This window comes from Thunnus maccoyii, chromosome 18 (genome assembly GCF_910596095.1).
Source record: "Thunnus maccoyii chromosome 18, fThuMac1.1, whole genome shotgun sequence".
Lineage (NCBI taxonomy): Eukaryota > Metazoa > Chordata > Actinopteri > Scombriformes > Scombridae > Thunnus > Thunnus maccoyii.
In genome coordinates, this window is record NC_056550.1 from 7,997,928 (window position 1) to 8,020,242 (window position 22,315).

General features: G+C 39.9%; 3 protein-coding genes across 8 annotated transcripts; 2 read left to right on the forward strand and 1 right to left on the reverse strand.

Moving 5' to 3' along the window:
- Positions 1-88: 88 nt before the first annotated feature.
- On the reverse strand, positions 89-8,999 carry LOC121884908 (ADP-ribosylation factor-binding protein GGA1-like). 2 transcript variants are annotated; one of them, XM_042394009.1, is made up of 17 exons: positions 8,894-8,999; positions 6,920-7,004; positions 6,423-6,498; positions 6,140-6,238; positions 5,920-6,043; positions 5,679-5,779; positions 5,437-5,517; positions 4,868-5,005; positions 4,676-4,757; positions 3,823-3,936; positions 3,545-3,694; positions 3,245-3,318; positions 2,852-3,039; positions 2,361-2,590; positions 2,055-2,224; positions 1,848-1,958; positions 89-1,454 (listed from the first exon to the last, which is right to left on the reverse strand). In XM_042394009.1, exons 1-17 carry the CDS (start codon positions 8,934-8,936, stop codon positions 1,344-1,346), a joined length of 1,977 nt encoding a protein of 658 aa, XP_042249943.1. In that variant the 5' UTR covers positions 8,937-8,999; the 3' UTR covers positions 89-1,343. The 2 variants fall into 2 exon arrangements, with proteins under 2 accessions (XP_042249943.1, XP_042249941.1); XM_042394007.1 differs by having other exon boundaries at positions 3,236-3,318.
- Positions 9,000-9,830: 831 nt separating this feature from the next.
- On the forward strand, positions 9,831-18,075 carry LOC121884906 (MICAL-like protein 1). 5 transcript variants are annotated; one of them, XM_042394002.1, is made up of 16 exons: positions 10,154-10,238; positions 10,325-10,618; positions 11,387-11,435; positions 11,599-11,740; positions 12,122-12,210; positions 12,316-12,455; positions 12,823-13,451; positions 13,589-13,631; positions 14,070-14,685; positions 14,921-15,043; positions 15,286-15,412; positions 15,569-15,659; positions 15,793-15,866; positions 16,478-16,592; positions 16,684-16,730; positions 16,956-18,075. In XM_042394002.1, the coding sequence occupies exons 2-16, from the start codon at positions 10,476-10,478 to the stop codon at positions 17,078-17,080; spliced, it is 2,553 nt and encodes an 850-aa protein (XP_042249936.1). In that variant the 5' UTR covers positions 10,154-10,238; positions 10,325-10,475; the 3' UTR covers positions 17,081-18,075. The 5 variants fall into 5 exon arrangements, with proteins under 5 accessions (XP_042249939.1, XP_042249936.1, XP_042249937.1 ...); XM_042394005.1 differs by lacking the exon at positions 10,325-10,618 and having other exon boundaries at positions 9,831-10,238; XM_042394003.1 differs by lacking the exon at positions 10,154-10,238 and having other exon boundaries at positions 10,323-10,618; positions 14,924-15,043.
- On the forward strand, positions 17,962-20,884 carry polr2f (RNA polymerase II, I and III subunit F). The gene is made up of 5 exons (XM_042394023.1): positions 17,962-18,093; positions 18,269-18,338; positions 18,912-19,042; positions 20,006-20,077; positions 20,253-20,884. The coding sequence occupies exons 1-5, from the start codon at positions 18,074-18,076 to the stop codon at positions 20,341-20,343; spliced, it is 384 nt and encodes a 127-aa protein (XP_042249957.1). The 5' UTR covers positions 17,962-18,073; the 3' UTR covers positions 20,344-20,884.
- The last annotated feature ends 1,431 nt before the right edge of the window (positions 20,885-22,315 follow it).

Here is a 22,315-nt window from a genome sequence, read left to right on the forward strand (position 1 = left end):
GAGGTGGATGGTAGCTTTAAGATACTGAAGTGTGGACTTTTCATGTGGTGAGAGAAGAAACTCTTATCTACAAAACAATGAACATGCCTTCAGGTCACCAAGAAAAAACTTTATTACCCATTCGGAATATTTTACCAGTGTTATGCTCTTGCACAAGTCAAATGTACATAACAGAACTGCCATCATAGGTATTTACAAAGCAGTCGTATTTGGAGATTAGTGCAGTGGAATGTGATTGAGAGCCTGTGGGGAGGAGGAGGTGTTGGGCGTGGCTGACATGCATCGCAGACTGTAGAAACAAGTTGAACATGTTTGAGACAGACACTCGGCTCAGAGCACCTGGGTGCAGCTCAGTTTGCATATGCTCAAGTTTTCGATATTAAATTTGGCCCAATAAATGCCGAAATATTAACTTATATTACAAGCTAAAGAAAAGATTTGTCAAAAGGTAACTTATATCCTACTGAAAATGCTATTAATATATTAAGAATTTAATGTAGCTGAGATGTATATCAGACAAACTGCAGACTTAATATGACCGTTGAGTAATGGATGAAAAAAAAAACATCCATTATATGAAATAATGTTAGAACTGCAAAATAGGCACAAATGGCAGATAATACACAACTCTGTTACAGTGAATTTTGTTTTTTACACAAGATGGGAAAACAGTACTATCAAGAAATCATTCTCTGTGCAAATCAAACAAAAGTGGACTCAGTCGTTGCCAAAGAAATTCTAAGTGATATTCACTCCTCACAAAACAAAGAGACACCACAAAAAGTTGATTCAGTACAGCTTTTGTTTCAAACTAAGATGGGTATGTAATGCTTATGTCCTTTCTCTTTTGGTGTGCTAGATTTTTTTTAAGCATTATGCACCATGTTGGCAGAGCATGCAGAGGTGAAGGTAAATGCAACTCATAATGGATTTAAACTCTACAAAAACAGCTGACTTTGTGCTCTAGGTGAATAAATCAAGCACACCAAATGAGCAAATATGCACATGTTTGATGTAGTTTTCTTCCTTCATAGCACTGTCCGTCATAAACAAGATGATATGACTGCAACAGTGTCGGAAGCAGTTGCAGGGTTTGTTTCAGAGCAGCCACATAACAGCGGACTGGACCAAGACACACATGACTCATTTAGAGCAAAGCATACACACATTACACTGACTGAGCATGAGCGTAGTCCAAGGAAAACAATCAATACCAATCAAAGAAAGTACAGAGCGATTAAAAAGGACAAGGTTAATGCAGTGTTGAGTTGGAGAGTTGGTTTCAGGGGAGGAAGCCGAGTCTGAAAGCAGAGAGTCTGTCGGGTTGTGGATGTGTTTAAATGCTATAGGTTCCCCCACGTCTCCGGAGGAGGAAACTGTTCTAGACTGCCGCCCTCACTGTGCTCCTGCTCTCCCATAGTGAAGGTTAATCTGTACTGCAGCTGCACTTTCTCCTGAAGCACACACACACAAGACAAGAGAGGCTGATAGAAAGATGGTTAAACATCCACAGAACGTTGGCTGGACAAACATCCTCTGTGTCAATCCCATTGTTAAAAGCAAGAGGACCTTACACTCTTATCACAGCCTTTACAGTCTACATGAACGAGGGAAGTGGAGGAATTTAAGTGACATTTTAGTCTTTCCACAGTCATTTTTTAAATTCAAGTTTGTAATTTTATTTTTTACTTCACCACTTTTAAGACTGTGTATTAACAGTCAATGGACTGTCTTCCTTAGAGAAATTCAAGTCTATGGAAAGTTTTCATACAGTTAAAACACAAAAAGGCAGCAATGTCTCAAATGAAACTTTTCCACGTTTTAAACTGACTTGATAGTTGGCTTACCTTGTTTGGGTTTGCGAGTAGCAGGATCTGTGTGACGGCAGCAGGAGGAAGGATGGGGTTGAAAGCTGGGAGCTCTGTTCCTGATGGAGGCTGCAGCTTCACTGCCATAGACTATAGTTGATAAATGAAAAGAAACCACAGTTTATCAACTGATAAAGTTATCTATCTGCTGGGGGGCAAAGGGCCTTAAACCTTCTTACTGCTGACCTTTGGAGCAGTAGTTTGGAAGTTTATGTTGGTGACGGGGACAGGGGCAGATGACAGCATGGAGATGATCACCACCAGCACATCAGGACGAGACGGAGGTGAGTCTCGAGCAAAGTGGAAGAGAACCCGCAGACTGTGTCCGTCAAATACAGTCACAGGTAACAAACTACCTGGAGAAGGAGAGGACAGAAAGACAGAGAGAGCGGAGGAGAGAAAGCAGGAGAGGAGCGCATGTGATTAATCTGTACAACTGCACTTCCAGGTGGGCAGAAACACGCAGCCATGAAGTGATCTCAGTTTACTTACTGGGCTTAATGGATTCTAATGGTACAAAAACATCAGTCAGGGTGACTTCAGCAGCAGGAGTCTCTGTGTGAGTCGGGGACATGTCCAGCAACGTAGGTGCAAGGCTGGGCTGAGAGTTGAGGAGAGGCGCAGGATTTTCAGAGGTGAAGGTTGGGATGGGGTGTGGGGTAATGTTGGCACCAGTCTTGCTCTGGAGATCTCTCAGAGTTGGTTTGGACTGCTGCTTGTCCCTAAAAGCAGAAAATTTCATGATCTCTGTGCATGTGCCCTTTTCACTGGATGCTCAATTTTATCTTTCCAGTCCAAATTTTAAAAAGCTTGAGACATTTACTGTATGTGCAATTAACAATGTAGAAAGTTTGTAAAATAGCACCAATCAGGTAGTTTTACAGAATGGCAATCCTACCTCCATTACTCTAAAGCATATCAACCAAGGCTGTTTCCAAAAGTTTCAGCTTTTGACAATGTTAGAATAAGTGTTGGTAAAATACCATTTGACCTGCAGGCCCTCTGGAGGCAGAGACTGCTGGAGCAGTGTCTTTCCCAACAGGTCCAGCTCGTCTAGGGCTGAGTTCCCAGGGGTGGAGCCAGACGACAGGGGCTGCGAGTGGGAGGGTGGGTCAGGACTCAGGAGGAGACTGGGTGCTGCTGGGATGTCTGCATCTATGCTGTCTGAGGACTGGAAGTAGAAAGTGAGAGATGAAAAATGTGTGAAAAAAAAATTCACTGGTACAGATGTCTCATTGATTATACTGGTGCAGTATAAAAAAGTAATAAGACCCATTAACATGAACTTCAAAACAAGTTGTGTGTGTTTGACGAATGATGTGAATGTACATCATAGAAACAGTCATTGGATCCTCACAGTGACTCACTCTGCTCACCTGGAACGAGTCCCAGGCTGTAGAGTCCTCAGGTTGTGAGGGGGGATTGGAGGTGTGTGTTCCTTCACTTAAACCTGTGTGATGCACAAAACATGTAAAATAGTATTTAGGTATAATATAACACACTTTCAGACTGTGTAGTTGGATAACTCCACACCATCAATATCCTGCATACAACATATCCTAATATTCCTCTTTAGTTATTCTTGAAAAATTACGTTACTTCAAACACACTTCAATAACTAACTGATCACAAAAACACACTAAACACTTGGTGTGTGCTGTCTGACATGCTGTTACCGAGTGACATGAGCTCGTCGTCTAGGAGACTGATCCCCGTCTCCTGCGAGGGGGCGTTGAGGCTGTCTGTCGGGGTGGGAAACTCTGGGAAGGAAGGAGGCGACTGGGGTGATGTGTCCAATCCTGTCAGATCTAGCAGCGCTGTCCCTCCTGTGAGAAACGGATTCCAGACACTTCATTTCAAACTGCAGCGCTTAAAACAACCAAAAATGACCTTTTTGTAGACCATTATCCATTATGCATTCTCCAAGTTTTTCTGCACTTAATGCTTCACCCACCTGTTTGTTTCTGTGTGTTTAATGTGTTGTTGCCATTCACTATCTCTCCCTTCACCTGCTGCTTGTACAGGTTGATGACGTGAGTCAGGCTGTCATTGGCCTGCAGGATTTCGGCTGTGGAAAGACATGAGAAAATTGTCCTTTATTGTTTTCACAGTGCTGATATACGCATGTCTGTCCTGCTGGGCAGCTGGGTGAACTATAAGTCTGAATACTGTTCATAAACTGGTGGATCAGAACTCAAAAATATGACAGCAAATACTCCAGAGTATTTGAGATGTGTTGTGGGGAAACCGTACTAGGCTCAGTTAAAAGGAATCTAGTGCAAGACGGTGAATTGTAGCAGCTCCAGGGACTGAGGGGACAATAGAAAATCTTTCACCACTGTGATTGTCAAGTCAAGTTGAGTCATTAGTGTCAATGTAGCTTTCAATTTTTTTTACAGCGTATTGTAAATGGCTCCATCAATCTGGAAAAATGTCCTCACATGCATGAAAATGCACTGAAATTTAAAGTAGAAAACAGCAGTATTGGATATAAAAGATTTCTGTAGGACAAAGACAGAGAAGACACTGTATGTGTATGTATTAATCAGTAAGCTGTGAGGTAACATTGATAGGCATTAGTTTTACATTATTAGCTGCGATGTTATATTTTGGGCGTGTCTCTGGTTCTTTTATCAAGCATGACTGAAAGAAGGAGAAGGCCTGAGTTCAGTGTCCTGTTGTGTTCTGCTCTGTCTGATGACTAATAGAGCTCAAAAAAATACTACAGCAAGTAAACAAGGAGACTTCGTTCCTTTTCTTCCCATTCACATGATATTTAATGGCAGATGAATGAAAATAACGCTCACCCAGAGCCTCGTCGTTGTCCTCTGTATCACTTGCCAGTCTGAACAGTGTAGGTCTCATTTTCTCACAGCGCTGGTAGAGATCCTGTCCACACACACATACACACACACACACACACACCATGTTAAATACTTACAATACTCTGGCTTTAATTGTCCAAAATTTCCTGATTAAAATGTCTGTATTTAATTCACCTGTATAAGTTCGGCGTTGCTCTGATTGCTGGCGGTGCTGTCATAGTCCTGCAGAAGCTGAGTCAGCAGAGTGACGCTCTCCTTCACCTCCTGAATGGCGTTCACCCGCTTTGACACCTTCTCTGCTCGCTTCTGATCCTACAACAAAACAAGAGACAAATTCAGTAAAAAGGCACACACAGCAGCGTGTGGCCACAAATATATAAACATGAAAAGATCATAAATGAAGCAAGCTAAAGAAACATACAATAGAAACACATAAACATATCCAGGGAGAGGCCATTAGAAAAGTCTAGGCATAAGAACAAAGCTCCTATTACCCCTGATATCAGGACAAATTTACTCTCAACTCCTGCTGAATCACTCTGCCAGGGACACACAAAACCCCCCGGGGCAACCAACCCATTTTCTCATTCAGTCATGAAAGAGAATGTGTGTGCCGTGAGTGCAGCACACACACACACACACACGACTATATCTGCAGCACTAAAAAAGTGGCAGTGCAGTTAATGTATAACAGAAAAGTGCAATTTTTAGAAGGAGTAAGAAGGAGAAGGGAAGAGGTTTACCTCTTGGACCATTTCCTTGATGAGTTTGTTGGCAGCTTTTAAGTCCTCAGGGTGCGAGCTATTCAACAGGCGGGACAGCATCTGTCAAAGCCAAAAGCCAGAATCACATGGTGGTGAATGAGTGAGCATTCAAAAAACCAAAAGACAGCGTGCACAGTGTGTAAGAAACTGGCTCAGGTCATAATTATTCTCAAGCATATTTTCAAATGACTGTTATTTTTTTTTATTACACAAGCTCTTACTTTTGACTTCTCCTCATCCTCAAAAATTGCATTCTTGGGTCTTGGTGGAGGAAGGTTCAATAGTTTGTCAGGTGGCAGCTCCGGGTCTTGTTTAATAATACCTGATTCATAAACACATGATATGAACAAGAGAAACGCTTGTCATCATTACTCATCACTGTCGTTATTAGTTGCTTGACGTGGGCTGCAGCTTTAGTGCCTTCTGACAACTTTAAAGTTATCATTTCTGACAGCCTCCTACCTTGTTTCTTCAGCATCTGATAGGCATCTGAGATCTTGGCCTCATCAGGTAACCCCAAAGTCCAGCTATAGATCAACTCCAAAACCTTCTTTTTTACTGGCTCTGGTGACCGTGCACCCAGGTACTGAGTGGAGAATTCAAAAATTATTATTAAAAAAGTAATAATACACATGTGTAAATAAAACTTTGTCTGAAAAACAGAGAAACACTGCAGTCTTACCTTTGGAGAAACTACTTTGATGAGTTCATTGAGAAAGCGGAACTTGCCCACTTCACTGTGAAACCTCTTCCCACAGCTTTTCATACATGTCTCCAGAACCTAGTAAAGAAACAAACAGAAGAAAAAAAAAATCAGAAAACCAAACCGCAACACTAACAAAATGCAACATATTTTGACAACAGTTGCTGTAAAGTTGAGTTACAGTGAAAAAAAATAAACCAGGACCATCATTCCTAAGGCAGCTCATTCTGACTGACAGACCCCAGTTTAGATCTGAACTCACCAGCAGAGCCTGCATGGCCTCCCACTCCTGTGGAGACTGGATCTTGTGGGCCAGGAGCCTGGTGGCCAGCTGAGGCCTGTAACAATACTCAATGTCACCACACTGCACTCATCATTTATTTTGAATCAGTGTAATCACAATGTGGGATTTTAGAAAACTCTTTAATGTTAAACTAACAAAACAATAGAGAGTAGTTGCTGGAAAATGAAAGACCAATGTTGTGTTCCAAATCAGATTTGTATTCAGCACTAGAAGTCTACAGCTGTACCATGCAGCTGAATACATGAGCTCATTTGCATTCACAGTTCAGTTTAGTCAACAGAGGTAAAAGATTTCATTATTAATTTAATTCAACAGGGACAACAGGCCAATTGGGAGGCAATGACCTTTACCTGCAGCTGAGATCTCCAGGATTAATTAACTTGAATAAGCACCAACCAGACCATAATTAAGGAGAGAAGCAAAAATGATGTCTGGGGCCTGTGGCCTCCTCTTACCCCTCCAAATCATTGTTGAGCTGGTCACAAAAGGCATGGATGCTGCTCCAGTCTGTATCTTTGTTAAGTGGGTTTGTGGCTCTGTCTGAAATGTTAGTCAGAGGTGATAGATGTTACTGTAGATGTTACTGCATTATATCAATATTACTATTCTGATATTACAATACATTATCTGTAATTTTGGTTACGGCAAGGTTTTGATATTGAACTTCACATTGTCCTGGTGTTAAAGGCTTCATTACAATACAATTATTGACCTTTTCTCAATTAATTTACTGAACATTTATACCTGTCAATTATTGCTTTGGCACTCAGCTGTCAGTTTATTAGAAACATCTATCTAAACCTAATGGAGTTGATTTTATGCTAAATTGAAATAAATCAACTCTATACAATTCACTAGCATCACAAACTACAGGCTCAATGACCTAAATGTTTTGTTAAACTTCTCTGTAAAATAGTTCAAGAAAGACTGAACGTTACAACATTCATGAATGTAGGATGATGGAGAAAAAAATGTTTTCAAAAACTACCTGCTGCTGAAAGAGTAATAGTTTACATTATTCTCTTGCACTACAGTCTCCATCTTACAGTTTACAGCTTTCCTTTTGCACCAGCGTCTTGTTTTACACTTTACATTGTCTTTGCACTACTACCTTGTCTTATAGTCAGTATTGTTTTTGGACTGCAGTCTTCATCTCTTGCACTATTATGTTATGCACAGACTGTTCAGTTTATCTCCTTACATTTTATGTCGTGTATTTTATGACCTCCACTCTCTACCTGTTTAACTGTTGCACTGTAGGCTCCTGGTAAACAACATGATTTATTGCAGGGCTGTATTAGACTGTGTTGGTTTTCACTAGTTGTATCTAATAAACTGGCACCTGAGTGCTGACTGTTCATTCATTTCCTCTTTAGACTTAAAAATGCAATGAGAGTGTCAACATTCACATCCCAAAATATCTTCAGGGATGACTGCTATCGCCAGCTCTAGTTTTTAACATACAAAACTTTAAAGTATTCCTCCTCTCAAAAATATGTTTTTCCCTCTTGTTCCTGCAGTTGAATGTTTGAGCTTCACTGTGCAGAATGGTGTATGTGCAAAGTTCGACACTAGGAAGCTGTTTTCACATTAATCTGCTGAAAGTAGAAAGTTTCTCTGAGCTCACTGAAAATCATTTTTTAAGGGGCGGGCCTATAAGTCATGATTTGTGACATCACAACTAGTTTGTAAGCCAATCCTGGTCCAGTATGCAATTTATACAAGTGTGATGTGGAAGCTTGTAGCCTCCAGTGCACAAACACTGAGAATGAACTTTACAGTGAAATAGGAGATATCTTGTGTCCAGCAGGAAAACTTTTGAAATGAAATATATTTACATATTCATAGATTCTGGAATTTTAATGAGGAAGGTGTAGATGTTGTTAAGGATTATTACAAGATAATTGAACTTTTTTTGTGAAAAAACAGGCACAAATTATTATACAGTGTAGAGTATTTTATATACTTCTGGAGGGGATCTTTAACTAATCATGCAAGAAATCCCAAGCAAGGCCTAACCTACGGCTTCCTCTGTGAGTGCATGACATAGAAGTCTTGTGCCACATAACTCCAGCATGTCACCGTGCTGAGACAAACAGGGCAGGTCGGCAGCCGCAACTTGTCACTGACTAGAAGTCTCTCATGAAACCGAAGCGTTCACATGATCATAAACTAACCTGTCGGACTGAAAATAGGGCCCCTGTGGTCTTATCGCCCACTACTTGGCTGAGCTATCTACCCGTTAATGCTAAAGCTACGCCGGGCTGTGTTGTGTTGACAGCTGCGGAGCTAGGTTAGCATCCTGGATGTGACGGCAGGCTCTCTCTACCAGACTGTCATCTCATCCGCAACAACTCGCGGATAAAAGTTCGTATGCGTCGCGGTATCCAGGCCACAACGGCTCGGTTAAACAAGTTAAAAATACTCACTGATACGAGACTCCAAGCTCTCCGCATCGGGCGGCGCAGCCATCACTGCGAGATTTATGTCGCGCGACGGTCTCGCGAGGCACGCACTTGCACGTAGAGGTAGAAGAGACGAAGAACTAGAGCGGATAGATGAACATTTCCACATTAAAAATCTCGAAGACATTTTTATAAGATTTAAACGATCTGCCTTTTTTTGTGAATTTGCAAATGTGCTTTAAATGCATATGATCAATTAAGAACGCAATCTGTCGTGAATCGTGAAATCAAAGGATTAAATGTCACTATCTTGTGATTGAACGACTTTACCTCATTTATGATGTTAATTTGTTTGTGGGTCTAAATTGCCAAATCAACAACATCATCAATCAAAATGAATAATCAAATATTGCCTTTTTTCACAAATTAGATTTAAATGTGTAAATAGTAATTGGAATAGCCAATCTAGCAACAATTTCTATGATCAGGGATTCTTTACAGAATGATACAAAATACCGGAAGTACTCTACCCTCCGAAATAAAGAACATCTTTTGTGTGTCCATCAACTTGCAACCTCATGGCAAGATAATCACGTTTTCATATAAAATTCACTTACTTTAAGTGTGCTACTTTTGGTTTATGAGCGTTAACTTTTTGAGCATAAATTAGTGCTGGTGTAGATTGCCAATTAAGGTTTTATTTTAATCTGTTTGACCGGAACTACTATTTTCACACTTGAGCTTTACAAAAAAAAAAAAAAACCCCATCATCCTCACATGACTCATTTGCTATTCAAAGGTCATATAGTATCTAGATATATATACTGTGTGTAGTTTATCTATGAGAGAATGGCGTTGTAGCATTTAGTATTTAAGTTGGGTTTTTTTTTGTTTGTTTGGTCGTTGTTTTTTTTTTGTTTTTTTTTACATCAGGACGTGTTCATTTATTATATTTTAAAAAAACACAAACTGGGAGGCAATACATGGTCTGTTTTAATTAAGTTGCGATACAAATTTGATTTAAAAAAAAAAAAAACTGCATCCGAGAAATTAAGTTGTAATCAGAAACCGACTCTGCCTAATTATAGAGCAGCTCTGCGTCTCCCTCCAGCGGAAGCTATTGTGCATTTCACTGAACGTGGAGCACAACAAGAAGGACAACGTCAAGTGACGGGATTTTTGAATAGATTTACACCTTCTAACAAATCGACCAATGATCGTTGGAGGGCTGCAGATGTTTGGACGACAGTTCTCCACACTTAGAAGCTGGTTGGTGGTTTGTGGTGACTGTTGCCGTGAGTGAGAGGAGCCGTTACAGACTTAAGTTGTGGAAACACTGAAGCAACGTGAGGTGGCTTTACATGCGCGGGTACATTTGTTTTGTCTGACAAGTCAATATAATAACTTGCTTCCTTCCTGCAGCGTCACCAACTCCTTGCACACGTTTGACCGCAGGTCTTCTGCAAAACAAAAGATGTTGAAGAAGTAGTCAGATGCTCGTTTCCTGTTTCCTCCACAAAGCCAAACTTGCTCAGCTTTATTTTATCTCATCTAACCTACAAAGTGCCATGTTCACCCAGCCTTCCTGTCTCATCTCACACAAGAAATGGCATCACCGAAGGCTTTAAGAGAGTGGTGCCGCGTCACATGTGCCAATTACCCCAATGTGGAAATAAAGAACATGTCAACCTCATTCAGAGATGGACTTGCATTTTGTGCCATCATCCACAAACACCGACCTGACTTGATGTAAGTAGACCCGTTTCCTGTAGCTGTGTTGGCTGTTCAAACTCATCCTCAGCCAGATGGAGAAGGACAGTGAAGTGCATTATTTCCTGAGTGGCGTGGCCTGATCTGCAGGTGTGCTGCATGATTAGGACATTTTAATGTGTAAGAAATATACACACAATGTCTGTTCTTGACTGTTGTTGGGGTCCTTTCCAGAGATTTAATTGTTTTCTTTAGTGGGACTGCTCCAGATTTGACTAACATGCTGTTTAATCTGGAGCAGAGCAGAACCTGCACACTGTGCCTGGGACTAATCTGCTCTCTGCTTAATCTCACTCTGTCTCTCTCCTTAACCTTTTCTTGTCCCATTTAATTGGATTAGTTTGGTTTGTTTTTACCTTCTCAAACCTTTTCACGCCAAGGACCCCTAAACTGACACAAATTAGACCATGGACCCCCATCTGATAAGATTTTTGCCATTAGATGTTTTATTACAGAGAGTGTATGAAACCCATGACCAAAATAGTCATACATTCTGTCATTGTGTCACTTATTGACGGAGTTATAGTGAAAATAAGTGATTCCCCTTTTTGATGGGGACCCTGTGGAGCCCCCTCAATGACCCCACTTTGAAAACCACTGAACTAAAATCATCTCATCTAATCTTGAACTGCATTTTACTTGTACAAGTGTACGCACAAGCTCGCTTTGGTTAATTTGGTTAGTTTGTGATTTTCGTCTTTTCATCATCAGTTGATCAATCTTTCTGTTTCCCTCACTTTGCTCCAGAGATTTCAGCTCCCTCTCCAAAGATAATGTTTATCAAAATAACAAACTGGTGAGTCTTTTCCATCTACGTTTGCACACAAGCCACAATACAAGCATGCAACTCTGTGTTTGGTGTTTATTAACATTACTAATCCAAATACTATATGTATTTGTGCAGCTCCACTTTTACAGTCATCTACCTTCATTCTTTGTGTATCTCTCCTGGTCTGTAGGCATTTGATGTTGCAGAGACAAAGCTGGGCATCCCTGCTCTGCTCGACCCACAGGACATGGTTTCCATCAAGGTGCCTGATTGTTTGAGCATCATCACGTATCTTTTCCAGTACTACCACTTCTTCAGCAGGAAGCCTTATGGTGTGTTGAGTGTGAAGTCTCTTTATTGTTTTACAGCCCCTCTATGCACAGATACTTGCAGCAAATCAGCAAGCAGTGGTTAATTGTCTAGCTCAAAGGCACTTTATCATGGTACATGGTTGTAAAAGGAGACTTACTGGTTCCTTGGATCATATCTGTGATGCTTGAGGCTCTTTACAAGATCTACAAATTCCTGCCCCTCAGGGAATTAGCGTTACGTGATAAGAGCTTTATGAACAGTGTTTCGCATCTATCTACCCTTCACATCATGTGAATGTAACCCTCAGACAGCCCACATAGCCCACATATAGCACTTTTCTATCTAAAAGTCCTCATTTGTCGAATTTTGCTCCATTTACATGTCCTCTCTTGACTTTGCAGCAGGTCTTGCCAGTTTTAGGTCATCACACATCGCTGTCTTAGACAATCTCACAAAGAGTAAAGCTCCTGTTGGTCTGAAACCCCTGAAGGTAATTACTTACTGTAATTTTTAACACACGCCCGTTTTTCTGTTACTTAGTCACCTTTGCTACTGGGTTAGCAGTCTTAGTTACTTGTCTCTCTTCCCTTTTCAGAGCTCGACTGATCTGTCCAGCGGAGAAGATAATTTATCCAGCACAAGACCACACACAGTGTGTCATTTGTGTTTCAAACCTGTCCACCTTATTCAGAGACATCTGATCGACGGAAAGGTCTACCATCGCAGCTGTTTCAGGTAACGGCACAGTTCATAAGGTAACAGCAGCTTATTCTTCTGCTTCTATTACTGTTTGGATCCAGATATAATCAATTTCTGGCTGAAACAGACTGCAGGTCACACAAAAGAATGCGTCTCAAATGTGTCTCAAGTGATCACTTGTTACCATATTTGACATCCTTGCTCACATTTGACTATGTCTGTGTGAAAAAGAAAAAGTCCACATCTGTGATTGGTTGTACAGCTTGAGAGGACAACTATGGTGACTGTTTTATCTTTTTAAATGTTAAATGATTGAATTTGGCTATGGAATTACCTTCTGACTGTTAATAGTGAATGTGTTAAATATGTTTTTACTGTGTCATACTACATTTTTGTCTTTCAGATGCAAAGTGTGCCACAGCACTCTTTTAGCAGGGTCTTACACAAAGGGGAGGGATGCTGGCTCCTTGATCTGTACTCACCATATAACGGACAGTAAAAGTACTCCTGTTGACCTCTGTCAGCAAATTGGATCTACGGAGAATACACCCAAATGTAAGTTTCAGGCAGGATATTTATCTCTGGATGGACTGACTATCTCCAGCGTCCCTCATTACACTGTTAAAACAGAGTCACAGGACAGGCTGGGTTATAGAAGACTGGAGATGGAGCAAAGAGAAAAGCAGGAGAGGAGCAGAGCGGTGAAAGACAGTGAAAACAGAGACTCACCTGTTGTAATGAAGAGTAAGGTAAAGCCAGCACCTCCTAATCCTCCCCCACCCAGAGTTAAAGACAAGACTGCCAAAGAAGCTGGAAAAGCTGGACCTGCACCCATTCCAACAGACAGCAAGGTACAGCAGGAAGCGACAAAGACTGAAGAGCTGTCTGAGCTCTCTTCACCATGTGCACTAGTGACAGAGGGAAACAGTCGGCCAGTTCCTGCACCCAGGCGCATGATGGACTCTGCTGTAGTCCCTGTTCCTGCACCCAGGACCAAAACTTTGCAGACTACCAGCAGCTCTCCTGCTGCAGGTAAATAGGCACTATATTATTTTACGGTATCACAGTATCACCTCTCAGGACTTCAGGGTGTCTGTTGTACATATATACTTATGTTGATGGTAACTTCATGTCCGTCTCTTCTCTTTCATGACTTTTTGACTGTGTAGGCAATTCATCCAGTCAAAGTAAATCACCTATTTCATCTTACATGTAAGTATAAAGAAACTGTTGGTTTTATGGCTACTAATTTATTAAATCTTGACAATAATCAGAACAGTTATATAAACATGTAATATATCCTATATGCAGGATTCCCATGGTGTCTTACAAAAGGGAATACAAATTATGAAAAAAAGGTTAAAAATCAAAATCTAACAAATAATACAGAATTTAGATGTTGACCATATCTAAAACATCACATAAAAGTGTCTTTATAAAATAGTGTGATTTTACTGTAATGATACTAAATAAGCTAGCCTATCTGTTCCTGGCAGGAATGTCCACAGTTTATGGGCCCTGATGGCAAAAAAAGAACAATTTAGAGTTATAGTAGTGTAATTAAAATGAGATAAAATAATAACAGACTTCCTCAGAACTACTTTTTCACTTTTGGAGTCAACTCATTGTCTTTCTCCTTTCTCCTTGAAGCACCAGCCCAACCAGTGGCAGCCCTAAAGTGATTACCAACCATCCATGGATGGCCATTGTCCATCCTGGACCCTGGACACAACTGCCTCCTGCTCCGGCCCCGGTACCCTCCCCTCGATCCAAATCTGTCTCTAACCCACGGGGGTTGTGGTACAGACCCAAACTCTCTCCTCCCAATCCGTTTGCAGACGAGGTGGATGAGGACACTCAGGAAGAGGCTGAAGACCAATCTAAGCCCTTAGTGGCAGCTAGCCAATCAGAGAGCAGTGGTAATCTGACAAATGAATCGGTGAACACTGATGCTTCATTTAGCTCAAGTGATGCTGAAAATACTGCCAGTAAATCTACATCTGCTGATGATGTAATGGACAAACTCATTCCACTAAAGACACCAGATCTCAAAGAGGCTGGTGGAGGTGCAGTAACTGTCGCTGCAGAGGAGGGAGACTCAGGAGGCTCCTTATCAGGGCCGCATGCCACTTCAGACGTAGCACAGAGTCGTATTTTACCCAGGAGCCTTTCTGTGCCAGCTATGACATCTGAACACTCTCAAAGTCCTGTTGTGCCTTCTGACCTGACAGAGGCGAACGAAACTGTCACATCATCTCAAAGTAAGGTATGAATATAGATTAAAGCTAAACTACTAATAATGAAATGTAATATGAATGCTTTCTTTGTATAACTGCACTCACAGACTCATAACCATAGCACATGACTCCTCCGAAAAGGATGTTTTTATGAAATGCTAATGCTATGTAAACATATCAAGTTAAGCAGGTTTTTTAACTCAACAAGACGATCACATACAGTATGACCTCCTCTACGATTCTCAACTTTCTTTCCATCTTTAGCAGGTCTGCAAAGAGAATCCTTTTGATCGAAAACCTGCAATGTCTAGATCAAAGACTTTCCAGGCCCTCCCATCTTCACGGCCCACCGCTCCTGGATATGGCTTCCCACTCATCAAAAGGAAGGTACTACAGCTGGATTTAGACCTCAAAAGGCAACTTAACAATATATATGATAATTGATGTGCTTATTATTCTAAATCTTGACACATTGCTGCCCAAAAAGCAAAGATCTGAACAAGAGGGATTAGATTCATCGTTGAGTTAATAAGTTCAGTCATTAGGGATTTTATGTAAATTGTTCTGGTGAGTGAGTATTGATGTTAATGAGATATTCCTTAGTTATAGTCTAATTTGTCGTTTGACAGGTGCAGGCAGACCAATATGTTTCTACAGAAGACCTGCAGGTGGAGATGGGACAACTGGATAAACATCTGGAGGCACTGGAACAAAAAGGAGTCAAACTGGAGAGGAATCTGAGAGACTGCAAGAATGGTTCATTAAATTGTTTCTGTTGGTTCTAGACAAAATTATTCACTGTCACAAAATCTAAGTTATTGTAAATGGAGTGTGCATAAATACTAACAGTGTAATACAGATTATTATATTTCTATTTCAACGGCCCTTCTTATTCTTCTTGTCTTATTTCAGACAAAGAGGAAGAACAAATGCTGATGGACTGGTTCGCTCTTATCCATGAGAGACATATTCTGGTGCGCAGAGATACAGAGCTGGTTTATCTGTAAGTAGACTTGACCCGGACTAGGATTTATTCTGATAATGTGTTTAATGTCTTTTTTTATTATTCATTCCCTGAACATTGCGATGGGAAGTTTGTTGAATTTTGCAGACATGTTTTGTGTTTGTTTTCTCAGGACAAAGCAGCAGAAGTTAGAGGAGAGACAGGCAGATGTGGAGTACGAGCTTAGATGTCTCCTTAATAAACCAGGTCAGTGTGTTACTTCGTGCATCACTTTGCCACTTTTTCAGCTTGCATATCTGACAGTAGTTATAATCATTTATCTTGAGAGCCAGTGACATCACAGGGGGGTAATCCTGAATGATTCAGGGATCCATAATCCTTGAATGGGGGGCCTTTATAATCATATCATAAATGGGTCAGTTGGCCCATAATTTTTGCCCCAAACCAACGCACTCCCCTGATATGGGTACATAGAGCTACACAATTAAACATGTTTACACTCACATTATATGACGTTTATAGGAAAAATTATTGGGTGTAGTAAACAAAATGTATGGACAGACAAAACAAGCAAATAATAAAACAAGATATTACCATACCTGAATATAAGAGAGTTTTCAATTGGCTCTTAAATGAAGAAATAATGATAAATGAAGATGTTTCTAAAAGCAAATTCAATTTCACTTTCAGTTCAGTTTGGTGAGTTTGGCTGCTGACTTGAGACTGGCTTTCTACACAAAGAGATAAATAGATAAGATACCTCAGCTTCCTGAATGTGATGACTGTGATGCAGTGCAAATAAGACGCTACGGTGCTTTGTTTCATTAAATGTTACACACTGTCATCTTCACATTCAGAGAGTGACTGGAGTCAAGAGGATCGAAGTCGAGAGCAGCAGCTGATGGACGAGCTGGTCGCCATCATCGAACAGAGGAACCAGATCATCAGCAGCTTGGATCAGGACAGGCAGAGGTGTTCAGGAAATAAAATAACACATGGTGCTTTCATATTCAGAGATTTCTATGTTTAAAATTTAGAAATGCAACTTTGTTTTTCTAATTAGGGAAAGAGAAGAAGATGAGCTTTGGGAAGACATGACGAAGAACAAAGGTGAGAAAATTAATTTTTATTTTTGCTTTAGTTTTGTGTGTTATATGTCTGTCTTACTCTCTTCTCTGCTCATGAAGAAGGCAGAGCATATTTAGCCTTATCATCTGACCAGGATTATGTGGAACACATTAATGCTCTACAAAGCACTCGTATTTGCTTGCATCGCCTTTTTGAGATGATGACTCATGTGTTACTCCACTTTTTTTGCAATATCTCTCTTTTCAGAGTTCCAGAAAGAAGGACTGAAAGAGATGAAGAAGTCAAAAGGAAGGTTCAAGCCAGCAAAAGTTTTTAAGATGCTGAACCATTATGCAGCAAGCGCTAAAGACTCCATGGACAAAAAGAGCTGAAGTGTTATCATGACTGCTGAAGAATAGAAGATACAGATACAAAGACTCACAGACAACAAACTGAGTTATACGTCTCTTTGATAAAAGTGTAAAGAGTACTGTTTTACTACGAGAAGATCATTATATGAGCTATAAGTTAATAGTAAGGGTTTATGTTCATGTTGAAGAGCAGCTCAGTAACGTAGACAAGATGAAATATTGTTTCGTCTTGGAAAGTGCAAAGGATTTAGTGTATCAATGTAGTTTTTTCTCCTCCACATTTCTTTACTTGCACTATATTTTACATGCAATCAGTATGTATGTTTTTATTACATACTTGTGCTATTTGAAGTATACAATAAATATTTATTTAGGAAAATGTAATGTCTTTTGTATGGAGAACACTTGTATATTCTATGATTAAACAACTTTTATTTGAAGCTCTTTTTTTTAGATGTTAGTTGTGGAGTTTGCTGAAAAAGGTCAATTTAAATACACTCATCATACAGTCAATCAGGTAAAACTGTCTTGAGTGTTTTTATTATCATGTTATTGTAAATGAGTACACGAACATTCACCTCACTTTGCACATATACAAGTGTAGTCAGCATATTATTTCCATTATCTGTATCATCATCTTTACTCTGTTATGGTTTTAAGTCCAGATAAACTAAATAACCTTTTAAATGTGTTGGATATACTTGATCATTTGAAGGCTGTGTTCTTAACTAACACGACTACGAAACTGACAATTAAAACCCGATCATACCAAAATACTATTATACTAAAAAACACTGGTTTCAATTTTTCTAAACCCTCTGATGAAGCTGCAGGACAAGCGGAACGAAAGAAAACCTTTTCTCTTGAGCACCTGGAATATTTTCCGGCGCGCACCAAGTCACCGGAAGCTGGACGCTCAACGTTCATGCGGGGTGGTGTTGACAACAAAAAGTATCTGTGGGAGAAAAGTAATTTGTGGACTTCAGGGGACATTTACAGACGTAACAACAAAATATGTCAGACAACGAAGATAAGTAAGTGACAACACACAGCTTTAAGATATTATATTACGATACGTAACAGTTATTTAGAGACAACAACAACACAACGTGCGTTAGCTAACTAACTGTTAGCCACCGGGGCTGCCGATTATAACCTTTATTCTGCTTTTGTAGTCTTTGTGATAACTGGTTTATTGTCCATATGTAGCTTCGATGACGGAGATTTTGATGATGCCGAGGAGGATGAAGGATTAGATGACCTGGAAAACGTGGAAGATGTAAGTGAAATGCCCGCCTCTTCAATATGAACTATAAGACGACGCTGAAGTTAGCTTCCGATTCGGGGTTAAGGGAACATTATTGATATTTAGCGGCTGAACCCACTTTCAGATTTGTGAAACCTTTATTTTGCTTATGAAAATACAAAAAAGCGATTTTACTGATATTTCTCCACCCAGACCACATTAAACCAGATCCAGACTCCAGATCAAAACCCACTATATTGACACTCGTCATGTCTTAAAAAAAATAAAATGAAATGGGTTTAAACAACGTTAAGGCTTTTGCCTTGTTAAGTGTAAGTGGTGAAAAAACGGTGAATCAGTCTCTAAATATCATTATTTTATGTTTCCCTTAACTTTCCCCTTAATTCTCCATCGGAAGCTAACTTCAGCATCATAACTACAAGACCACTGGCTTATCTAACGTTAATGGAATAAAACAGATTTTGGGGTGTGTCTAATTTATCAAGCCATGTGCTATTTAAGCTTATTCATTGAGCTATTTGGGGTCTCCACCGCCACTCTGTGATAATGTAACTTAGTTCGTGTTTGTTTTGCTGTTGTGAGCAGGAAGATCAGGAGAACGTGCAGATCCTACCTGCAGGAGAGGGCCAGCAGGCCAACCAGAAGAGGATCACAACACCATACATGACCAAATATGAGAGAGCCAGAGTGCTGGGAACACGAGCTCTCCAGATAGCGTGAGTGTTTTCATGTGCTGATGTTGATGCTCTGACTGTTATCAGACATGATATGACGTAAAACATGGCGTTTACTAATGCCAATATAATGGCCATTTGTCACCTGAACACTAAAATTTATTAAATACACTTGCATCATTAGTAGGCCTGTATATATTTGGGTGGAAACAATACATTTACAAACTAAAGGAAAATTATTTTTTCACTATTGAATGCGCTTAGCTGAAAATTGGCCATCCAATTCTTCTCACATTAGTCAGAACTTAATCAACTTGCAGTGTAATTGCATTCACTCATAATAATTAATTACTTGCCGTTCAATGGCCTTCGGCCTCAAAAGCTTTTTACATGTACACATGTGCATGACAAGACTTAAGTGTGGAGCAGCTAAATGAAAAAAAAGAGCATTACATGGAGCTGTGTGTCCTCATATTTAAAAGAATTCCATCCAAAGTGCGAGTAAAACTGAAACTAACACAGAGTACCCTCAGAATTCAAAATGATTTTTTTCCGACATTTGACTATTAAAGTCCCTCACTTTAGTGCTGGAAGTCATCATCCTCTGTCAACACAACTAAAATTAAAAGCCAGGCTTATAAAATATTTACTTACTACAGTTACTACAGTGCAAGTAAACACATCTCAATAACTTGAGTAACCTGGTTAATTAAGTGCATGTGAACACACAAATAGAGATTTTTGTTTTTAAAAAAATATATATATTCAAGTGTGTCAGTGTCATGCAGCCTAAATGTCAATAAAAAAATGTGCATTAAAGCTCTTACAAGCTTGACAAAAACGGACAAGTCAATATCTTAAATGTAATTAGTACTGAGTCCTAAATGTATTGTAGGATAGTTTGGATGTTTGGAGGCAATTTAATTAGTGAGACTCTGCCACTTGCAATTGGACTGTAATTCAGCGTTTAATGTATCTGTCTGTCTGCTGACTTGTTTCTAACAGGATGTGCGCTCCAGTCATGGTGGAGCTGGAGGGAGAAACAGACCCCTTGCAGATAGCTATGAAGGAGCTCAAGTAAGTGATAAATATATAGTTTGAATTATCGGTATTTCTTTTGAAAGTTACATCATGACTGCATCTTTAGTTTCATTCTGCCATTGTTTAAAGATGAGGTCAATACTCTTATGATGAAGAGCTTCACTGTACATCCCAGTGCCTTACTGTTACTTTTGTTTGTCGCCTCCAACAGAGGCAGAAAGATCCCAATCATCATTCGCAGGTACCTTCCTGATGGCAGTTATGAGGACTGGGGATGTGATGAGCTCATCATAACCGATTAAAGAACTTATCCAGTCTGCACTGACAAAACAGTGTACGCTGGTTCACACACAAATATTGTACCAGGTCAGTCGGGTACACAAACACAGAAGAGTCCCAAAAGTGGTGCAGTTATCTCCTACCTGTTCATACCTCGACTTAATCCACAAAGTGATCAGATGACTCTGTGAGCTGGTGAAACATGAATACATGAAATGTACAGAACAGACACTTTGAAGACCTGTGAAAATCACAACAGTATGTTTCTTGCAGGTTTATAATCCTGTAATCTGGTTTGTGCTGTTTTCACTCTCATTATGTTGTTGGAGCTCTCCATGCCACTAGAGTAAAATTCAAAGTTAGTATCTACTGTACTTCCTGTTTTGACAGCTGCATTATAAATAACAGCCACAAGGGGGAAATGTGACTTTGGTTAAACATGTGTTTTGTTTTTCAAGCTAGTCTTGTGTTTTAATTATTCCATTTTTTTGTTTCAGAGAAAAAAGTTCATCAGTGTCAAAGAAGTGTTATATTAGTTTGAATAAACTGTTTTGTATAAATGAACATGTCTCATTCACACTACTTAACAAAGAACTGTAAGAACTAACTAACTAAGAAGTCACTGTACACTCTCATGGTTAATATCCACGTAAAAGGAATTTGACATAATAATTATGCTATAATGTGCTGTTGTGTCATGCTGCTTAATCATTATTAAGGCTTAAAATGAACCGGCCTTTGATAGATACCAGTTTGGTGAAGCTCAAAGTGTTCAGTTTTTGTATTGACTGTCATTGGTCATTTTTACACCTTAGTTTTAGAGTGTTAATAATAACTATATTTATTTGTATAGCACTTTTAAAAACAACAGTTACAAAGCACTTCATGTTGGCCAAACCTCCTTTCAGCTGTTGGTGAGGGATCACATATGTGAACTGTTCCATCTTTTGAGACTGTCACATGAAATAATCTCCAGTTCTTCAATTTCAGTTTCCAACTGAAGCTCAAGCATCAACAGCTGTAAATCACAAATTCAAAGACAGCTGCACAAGTTGTACCGTGTTGAATGCCAGCAGAATGTGTTTACTTAAAAAAGTCAATTTTTATTGATGAGGTTTTCCAAATAAATGGCAGATTGCTGGCAGATTTCTCACATCAAACTGCAAAATAATATAAAAATCAAGAGGGAAACTTCCAAAATCAAGTCACACAACTTAAAAAATGATAAGTTGATCACTCACTTCTGACAGTTTCAACAAAAGCTTGAGCTATCAGCTATTTTTAAGTGTTTCTGTCATTGATAACTAGTATGGAAGTGTGACACATTCTTGTCCTCAACGTGTGCCCCTTTATTGTTGCTGTCCAAAGAGATGGAGCAGGTTTACTCTTGCAGCTTTTGAAGAAGTGTTGTAACTGTCATGATGCTCTGTGTGTCAGCCCTTTCCTCCCCCATGCCAACACACGCACACACAAAGCAGCCAGACAGTCGCTGTATTGTTTCGAGAAAATGGGTTGTTGCACAGCGCCAGTGAATGCTGGAAGATAGAGGGAGCTGAAAGTTTGTGAGGATGAATGTTGGTGGATTTGTCGTTGAAAAAGCTGTATGATGATACTTAAGCCTCTGATGGATGGATGGGTGGATTATACAGTATGCATGTCGTGTATTTAAAGTACTGATAGAAGTAGAAACCAGACAACATAGAAACCGCTGAAGTAGATGTGTACAGTGTGGAAGCTTATAGAACTTACAGCGGTGAAGATAAACTGTATTCTCTGTTATCTCACAAACATTGAAACGTCATCAGGAAGAAGCCAGCTCTATTCTGGTTGTCTGTTATTGTATGTGTCATTACTTCCTGAAAACTGCTTTAATCTGTGAGTCTTTTGATTGGAGGAGACAGCGCCTCAGGGTGACTCTGCACTCCATTCATGGGCCAGAGAGGGATGCACATGTGACACTCACCAGCCACAGCGGGGCCGCCATCAGTTGGACCT

Excerpts from the sequence above, each read along its gene's own strand:
- LOC121884906 (XM_042394002.1), top strand. The coding sequence starts at position 10,476 with ATGGCATCACCGAAGGCTTTAAGAGAGTGGTGCCGCGTCACATGTGCC. Across the intron at positions 13,452-13,588 it reads CAGCAGCTCTCCTGCTGCAG|GCAATTCATCCAGTCAAAGT; the intron begins GTAAATAGGCAC and ends TTGACTGTGTAG. Across the intron at positions 13,632-14,069 it reads TCACCTATTTCATCTTACAT|CACCAGCCCAACCAGTGGCA; the intron begins GTAAGTATAAAG and ends TTCTCCTTGAAG.
- polr2f (XM_042394023.1), top strand. The coding sequence starts at position 18,074 with ATGTCAGACAACGAAGATAA. Across the intron at positions 18,339-18,911 it reads ACCTGGAAAACGTGGAAGAT|GAAGATCAGGAGAACGTGCA; the intron begins GTAAGTGAAATG and ends TGTTGTGAGCAG. Across the intron at positions 20,078-20,252 it reads ATAGCTATGAAGGAGCTCAA|AGGCAGAAAGATCCCAATCA; the intron begins GTAAGTGATAAA and ends CGCCTCCAACAG.
- LOC121884908 (XM_042394007.1), bottom strand. The coding sequence starts at position 8,936 with ATGGCTGCGCCGCCCGATGCGGAGAGCTTGGAGTCTCGTATCA. Across the intron at positions 6,044-6,139 it reads TCAAAGTAGTTTCTCCAAAG|TACCTGGGTGCACGGTCACC; the intron begins GTAAGACTGCAG and ends TTCTCCACTCAG. Across the intron at positions 3,040-3,235 it reads ACTCGTTCCAGGTGAGCAGA|TCCTCAGACAGCATAGATGC; the intron begins GTGAGTCACTGT and ends TTCTACTTCCAG.